General features: G+C 47.3%; 1 protein-coding gene across 21 annotated transcripts in view; it reads right to left on the minus strand.

Annotated features, from left to right (window-relative positions):
* Nucleotides 1–8385, minus strand: part of LOC137625896 (zinc finger CCCH domain-containing protein 18-like) — a 384898-nt gene that overhangs the window by 55517 nt on the left and 320996 nt on the right. For all 21 annotated transcript variants that reach the window (XM_068356883.1, XM_068356874.1, XM_068357032.1 and 18 more), the window contains 2 exons: nt 7689–7765; nt 7216–7306 (listed from right to left, as the gene is read on the minus strand). In XM_068356883.1, coding sequence (XP_068212984.1) covers nt 7216–7306; nt 7689–7765 — 168 coding nt within the window. The remainder of the gene's footprint in view (nt 1–7215; nt 7307–7688; nt 7766–8385) is intronic.

Consider the following 8385-nt stretch of genomic DNA (forward strand, 5'->3'; position numbering starts at 1 on the left):
TATACTCAGGATGCACGAGGGAAATGAGTCTTACTTGCAGAGAGGTGAGGTCAGCTGTGCTGACGACTGTGGTGCTTTTTTCCCCAGAGGAGGCAAAGGTGAAAGAAAGAAAGGCACTAGTCATTCTAGTAATTCACCCCAGACTAAACCAGGTAACCTCAACCCTCAACCCTCTGCTATTGCCCAGCAAGGAACTTGAGGTGTTTTAGACCACTTGTTGTGCAGCCACCACAGGACCAATGGAGAACATATCCATGTTCCTGTGGGTTGCGTCTTACAGGTAGTGGGTACTGTAGTGTAGGACGTCTGACGCTTCAACACGCCCGCTTGCAGTAACTGCACCACAGAGTAGTTCTTTTTGAACGCCAGCGACGTTGCAATGCATCTGACGTCATGAGCTCTGGATCATTTGGAAGGAGGAGGATCTGGATTAAGGGCAAAGTCAATTGCTTTCCAAATCCAAGAGGAAATGGTATCCTAGCCACCATCCTCTTGACCTTCCCCGTGCTAAAAAACAGAGCTGATACACAGGGGTAAGCTACTGCCGTTCTCTTTAGGTAACACCCTAGACCCCTGACTGGGCAAAGTACCAGTTGGTCTGGATCTTCAGTTACAGAACCAAAACTCTCTACTGGAATGAGCAAAACCTAGAGTCCAGCACACCCGGATTTTGAGTCTTAGCAATGAACTCATGGATGTAACTAAGGATTAATTCTCCCCATCTCCTAGAAGGGGAGGCATCAGAAGATAGACCATGCAGTTCGCTGACTCTCTTGGCCAAGGCCAGAGCGAGTAGGAACACCGACTTCCACGTGAGGAGGCGATCTCTTGTCTGGCGTAATGGTTCGTAGGGAGGACCCTTCAGAGACTGAAGGACCCAAACAATGTTCCAAGGGGGAAGTCTAAATTCCGACTGGGTACGAGTAATCTCATAATTTTGTATTTGCAAGGAAAGTCCAAAAGTGGAGGAAATATCGTTTCCTTTCAGTTTAAAGGCTAGACTCATGGCTGAGCAGTAGCCTTTGACCGCCGAAACCGAGAGAAGCATTTCTTCCCGAAGGTATACAAGGAACTCTGATATCGTTGGGACAGTGACGTTGAGGCGAGAGATACTCTTCAATGACACCAACCACAGACAACTGACCACTTCCCCTGATAGACTGAAGCTGTGGAGCATCTAAGGTGTCCAGCCATCCTCTTTGCAACTTGTTGCAAAAAGCCTCTCTGTGTAAAAAGGTGCTGGACAGTCTCCAAGCGTGAAGTCGAAGTGAAGCTATGGCTTTGTGGTAGACTTTGGCATGTATTGGTTTTAGTAGGTTGTGTCACTGAGGGAGTTCACTTGAGATCTCTGTGAGGAGTTGCAGAAGGTCCGGAAACCATTCTGCATGAAGCCATAGTGGAGCTATGAGAGTCCTTTGTAAGTTCTTGCTTACTAGGACCTGGTTGATGACTTTTCTCATCAGAAAAAATAGGGGAAACGTATACACGTCCAGATTCACCCACCGATTTTGAATGCATCTTGCCAAAGAGCTTGAGGATCTGAGACTGGGGAGCAGTACAATGGGAGCTTGAAGTTCAGGGCCGTTGCGAACAGATTCACGGTCGGGGAACCCCACGAAGTCAGGACTTTGTTGGCTACTACATGATTCAAAGACGATTCGGAGCCCACTGTCTGAGTCGCTCTGCGCAGACTGTCTGCTAGCACATTATGAAGTGATCCAAGAGGGTCGCCGAGTTGTCTTCTGCCCATCTGAGTATCTCTACTGCTAGATGGCACAGTGGCTGCAAAAAGATACCGACGTTTGTTCAGGTAAGCAACGACCGTGCTATTGTCGCTTATCAATACCATGGAGTGCCCCCCCAAGGAGCTGGTGGAACTGTTGGAGGGCAAGAAAGGCTTCTCTCATCTCCAAGAGATTTGTGTGTTGATATCTTATGGATTCGGAACCATGAACGGAGATGTGGTGGTGCAGCCTGAGGAAGGGCTGTGCTACTTTCCTCAGCCTCCGAATACTTTCGTCTGATGGAAAGGCTTTGTGCCTTAAGGTGTCTAATTGCATGCCCAGATATACCCAATTCTGAGAGGGAGCTAAATGAGACTTCTAGAGGTTTACCATGATCCCCAAATCTTGGCAAAGCCTTAGAAGCTCGTCTTGGTGGCAAAGAAGGGTCGCCTCCGAGTTGGCTATAATCAGCCAGTTGTCCAGGTATCTAGGAGACAGATGCCAATTCTGTGGGCCCAAGAGGACACGAGAGTGAACACTTGAGGCGCTGTAGAAAGAACGAAATACAGCAAGTGAACACTTGAGGCGCTCCGGAAAGAACGAAATACAACAACTTGAACTGGTCATGTTTCTGGTCTAGCATGAATCTTAAGATACTTCCTGGAAGACAGAGGGATTGGGATCTGGAAGTATGTGTACTTCAAGTTTAGAATACATATGAGGTCCCGAGGTTTTATTGCTAGTCTGACCGTGTCGGCTGTCTCCATCCTTAATGCGGTTTGTTCAACAAACCTGTTCTGAGCAGAGAGGTCGATGATTGGTCTCCACCTCCAGACGCCTTTCTCACAAGAAAGAGTCGATTGTAGAAGCCTGGGGACCTGTCAAGGACCTCTTGGACTTCTGGCCGAAGGGCAAGCTCCTATGCAAATCCCTTTGCACAGGAGTTTGATGGAAGTAGCAGTCGAGTCAGTGGAGGGAGAGATAGTGATCGCGACACCATACCCTGAACGAATCACGTCTACTCTCCAGGGTTCGGCCTCGTGAAAAGGCCACCTCTGCCAGCGGCTCAACAGGCTTACCTCCACAGGTGGCTGTATGGGAGGATTGCCCGTCCTAGCGTGGTTGGCCACGGCCAAAACCCCTCTTCCCTCTGCCGCCACGGAAGGACTCTTTACCTAAAAAGAACTGTCTGGACACCTTAGGACCCTGCTGTTTTGGATCTCTAGGCTTCTTTGTTGGCAGTCTAGCTACTAGTCTCTGCTGTGGCTGAGTGGGATAGGGCCTAGAAGTTACGGCTTTATGAATAAGAGAGTCATGATTTAACTTTCTCCATTTCTCAGCCACCCACTCTATGTCTTCAGGGTTAAACAGGTAACTTCCCTTGAAGGGAGAGTTCCTGAGCCGTGCCACTTTGGCCTGAGCGAGTTGTCTATGGAACCTTCCTATGACAGTCCCTTCTTTTCAAAATGGTGTTGGCCCAGAGGTTCACAACATGAGATAGGAACTCATTGCTCGAGCGCCGGACAATAGGAAAGTCTCCTTAGACTGCCTAGAGGACTTTCCTGGTCAGTCCTGAGACTGGACCATTGTCCAACAGACCCCAACCAAAAGTCTAACCACGAAGTAGCCTGCATGGCATACCTGGCGACTTTCCCTTGATTGAGGATCTTGGAGGCCAAAAACCAGACTGGCAGTCCCATCAACTTCTTAAAGGTCATGCCTTTTGAGAGTGTCCCTATAGAGTGATCAAGAGGCAGTGTACGGAGAGGCTTGCTGAGGATTTCGTAATACCTTTTCTGCATCACTAAAGAAGGCGGAAAGAGTTTGGAGTTGTTCGAATTTAGAGAAGTGGTGGAACCTGTAGCCTGAGACATCGCCTACTGTTTGGCACTCTTCAACCCCTTTGACCAGGGCAGAGCTGCACTAGCTCTCATGGGTTTCCGAATACTGTAGAATTGGTCAAGAACTGTACCTTTACAAAAGAGGGGCTGCCGATGGATCTGGCAGTCCATTGATGGTACGGATGCAGGCTAGAACCTGCCAGAAGGCGTGTTCAGATCCTTTACGTACATCCTCCGTTATTTTAGGGCTAGCGGCAGCTAGCAAAACATCGTCCTCAAAGTTTTGATCATCCACTTCCGAGCTCTCAACCATAGGAGCCCGGAGTGGGTCAAGGTCATCATCGGGAAAGACCGAGGACGGGGCAATCTCTGTGGATGTGCTGGGCTCCCTCCGCCTCTCAGGTTTAGGTAAGGGAGGTCTCGCCTAGGATTTGGGAATAGTAAATAATTCCTTCGGGGCTCTGCGCTGAGGTACACTTCCTCCATTAGAGTAGGCCTAATGGTCTCTTCTGGTCTGCGAGGGAGATGGGACTCCGCAGGGGGAGGTACCACATCGCACCTTACTGGAAGACGTGCCTCCCTTGGCACTACCTCAACAGGAGTGTGGCAGAACGAGTCCATGTAAAAGATTGCCCTGTCCTCTTTAGGAGGAGATGGACGTATCCTCTTCCTCCTCCCCTTGGGTCTGGCCTGTGAAAGCTTGAACTGCAGGGGATTCCACTGAGGTTCTGGAGCACTCTCTTCCCTGGCCCTCATGCAAGGAGAGATGGGTCTCTTTTTGCGTGGAGGCTCTGGAGGATCAGTCCACTGAACTCTCTCTGGGGTCAGAAGGAGAAGAGGGGCTTGGGGCGAGAGGAGGCAATAGTGGAATCCTAGGAATGCCGCCCAAGAACTGGGAACGGGGAGTGACCCCCGTCACAGCTTGCCCCATTACGTTAAATAATGCTCGCAGCTATGGGGGGTCGCAGGTTCCCGATGTGCTGAGAGGAAGGTCCTTGGAACGGTAAGGATGCCTGGGCTTTGAAACCTCAGCTGAAATTTTAGTCTGCTTGCCAGGAGGCGTTGTTGTGTGGGCAACAATTGTCTCGGGGCAGGTGGAAGCCCATGAGACTGGAGAGGGCGGTGGGAGTCTCACCTGACGTGAGGTTTGCCCTGGGAAGGGAAACCTCCTGCAGCCAAAAAGGGAGATGCAATCTCGTCCGAGGACGAGATCATCGAAGCGGACGAGATGAGTCTCGCAAGGATGGAAAGCGAGACTTATCTCTGTGAGACACTACACCACAACACGATGTCATGTCACATGACATTGCTTTGTCACGCGACACAGCAAGAGACTGAGCCTAAGCACTATAACGAAAACCCGGGGGAGGAACTACCTTGGATTGTGAATGCAGGTGGTGCAACAGTAGAGAAACATCCTGATGAGACCCCGATGGATCTACGTCAAGAGATACCTGAAGGGGTATGGGATCCCCCAGGCATCGTGTTGCACGAGACCATAGGTTTCAGGCGACGAAGAGAATGACGAGAATCCGAAGGAATTACGTCATTGTTGTCTGAACCCACGGGATTCACGTGACGAGACGGATGACGAGAACCCTGAGGGTCTACGTCATTGTTACACAGAGGGAGATGGAATCTCTCAGGCAACTTGTCTCGTGAACCTGTAGGATTGACGTGACAAGGAGGATGATGAGAACCAAAAGGAACTAGTGTACATCGTCGTTACCTGAAAGAAGACGGAATCCCTCAGGCAACTTGTCTCATGCACCCATAAGATTCATGAGACGAGAGAGATGACGAGAACCCGGAGGAACTACGTCATCGTTACCTGAAAGAAGATGGAATACCTCAGGCAACCTGTCTCGTGAACCCATAGGATTCATGCTACAAGAACCCGAAGTAACTACGTCATCATTACTGGAAGGAGATGAAATCCATCAGGCAACATATCTCATGAACCCAAAGGATCCACTCGACAGGAAGGAACTACGCCATTGTTACCTGAAGGGAGATGGAATCCACCAGGCAACGTGTCGTGAGCACCTAAAGGCCTCCCACGATGAGAATCCGAAGATTCTCTGTTATGTGAGCCAACAGACTCAGCATAACAGAGGTCACGAGAGCCCACGGACTCAACGAAACTACCGTCATGAGAATCCGAAGGTTCTACGAGACGGGAGACCGAGGGCTTCCTGACACGAGAGCCCGAAGGCTAAACGAGACAAAGGGCATGAGAGCCTGAAGGCCCAACGTAACCCTTATTGCAAGATCCTGAAGGATCAACGCAACGACAGCCCAAAGGTTCAAGGTAACCAACGTTGTGAGAAACACAACCAGAACTCGAAAACTTGCCGTGAGATCACGAAGGGTCAACACAACTGTCACGAGACCTAACTCCCTTGAGGGGAACATCCTGCAGACACTGGCCAAGGGGAAGTCTACTCAAGCTATACCTCTCCCAAAGGAGTTGGTTCACTCAGCAGCGAATTACGTTTACAAAAACGTTCTACCTCCACCCTTAGAGGAGAAGCGTCACCCAAATGTTTCCGCTGCCCGCTAGCAGTCTTCTCTCAAGAACGACAGACATGTTACCCCGAAAGGGATACCTGCCTTGGACTCTGTTCCTCCACCGCCCCTGGGGAGTTAACTCCTCGGCTTCAATCTCAAGACCGCAGTAGTCAAATTGACGGGCTGCAGCACCTGTGCCCACAGAAGGAGGCTCAACCTCCGCAGACGAAGGAAAAGACCATCTCCTTTCCGCACCCAATCGAAGGAGATCGAAGAGAACATCCTCCCAAAAGGGGACCATCAATGGCCAAAAAGACACGAGATCAGAAATTGAGCAGGCACTCCCTGGGGGAAGGGGCGGAGCCGACTCACTAAGGGAGGCAGCGCTGTCACCTTGCCCGCAAGGTTGACCTGGAGTAGCATGGTCTGCACTGCTACTCGGACGATTCCCGGAAGGAATAGGCAGAGGAGCAGCTTCAGAAAGAGATCGGGGTTAAATGAAGAAGACTGTGGTTTTTTTTACTTCAAGGAAGACCCCGAAGGAGAAGAATCACATTTGGCCTTTTTTCTTCTTCCGTCACCCAAACTTCTCACCTTGGGAGGCAGACCACTCCCTACACTCATCACAAGCGGCGTCCCTGAAACACCGGCGGCCCCAGCAAGCTGGACACAGCAGGTGAGGATCCGTTTCAATGGATGACATGATGGTACCGTAGGAGCGGCCTTCGGGACCAGGAAAAGTACGCATGGGACTACCACATGCACACACGATCTGAAAAGAAAAAGGATTATCAAGGCAAGTCCAAAAGGGAGAGAGTGGAGAACATCCGTTCTCTACCGAGCCAGAAAGCAAAGTGGTTACTCAGCCCAGGTTGGGGAATGAGCGGGATAACTGCGTTACCCCTAATCCCAGCCGCCAAGTAGCGGTTGGGGTAGTTATCCCTCACTTGAAATTATCGTGGCTCGTCTTTAAACTTCGCCGCAAGTAATACTCCTATAAATATCAAAGGGTTTGTATTTATGAAAAGTATAGTAATGAGGACACCTGTCGAGTATTAGTTTCCTTTCATAACTTCTTCCCATCAACAACTAAATATTAGATCTACAAGCAACAAACAAAATTAGGCATTTATACTCACTGTCATCTTCCTGTGGTAATACTGGCTTATCAAGTCGTCTTACTGCTGGACCTTTAAGTGTCAGTTTTATTTGCTGTTTCTGACCGGAGAGCTGTAAGGGAAAGGAGAATAACAAGCTAAGAGATAAATACAGCTCATGTTTATTCATTGCACATAATACTAAAATAATTTTATTCACCAATGGCTTGTATTACTAGTTTTATTTTCCAAAGATTCACAATTATCAGTTATATTAACAATCCTTTTTACAATTAGATTAAAAAGATATTTCATCCAGTAAGCTTGGGAAATCATAAAATAAGTATATTCTGGAAATATCTTGCATAATGTAAAAGTCAGTCACTTGTCATAGATTAAACTTCCAGTAACTAAATGAACAATAATAAAGAAAATGACATTGAAAATGGTTTTGTAATTCACAATGTAATTCAAACTACATATCTTAAAAAAAAGAATGATTCTAATTAGCATACCTTCATGGGATCCATTGCCTTACTTTTGGCCTGACCATATGAAACAGTACCCTGTGTTACCCTTCGCTTTACACCTACTGTAAATAAATTGAAAAAAGTTAAGGTTAGTAAAAAATCATATTTTCATTAATTACAGATATTTCAATAAAACACTGGTACTCAACGATTAACAATGCACTTGGTTAATGATAATTCCAAGTTACGACGGCCTCTGTGACTAAGCAGAGCAATCAGACGTCAATTTTTCGCTAATTGTATTTTCCATTTTCTGTATTATAATGTGACTAGGGAGCAATCAGACAATTTTTTCGCTAATTGTATTTTCCATTTTCTGTATTATAATGTAATCTTAGAGTTTCATTGATAAAGTAAGTTTGTAAACCAAGTGTGAGTTTTCTATTGATTTTGAACGATAAATATTAGATAGACAGTACTATATTTCAATAAACTCCATGCTATACAGAACCACTAAGAGCAGAGAGTTGCTTATTATGTAACTGATTTATTTTGGATATCTGATTATCTCTCTGTGTTAACATAACAGTTTTAAACTCACAAATCTCAATACAGTATATGTAATGGTAATATGAATACAGTAAAATTAATGACAGCCTTTATGGTTAGAAAGAGAGATAAAGAAATAAGCAACCATTATGAATTCATGACTTACACTGAGCTGCTGTTCACCAAATAATAT

The sequence above is a fragment of the Palaemon carinicauda genome, chromosome 2 (assembly GCF_036898095.1).
Source record: "Palaemon carinicauda isolate YSFRI2023 chromosome 2, ASM3689809v2, whole genome shotgun sequence".
In the NCBI taxonomy this organism is placed as follows: domain Eukaryota; kingdom Metazoa; phylum Arthropoda; class Malacostraca; order Decapoda; family Palaemonidae; genus Palaemon; species Palaemon carinicauda.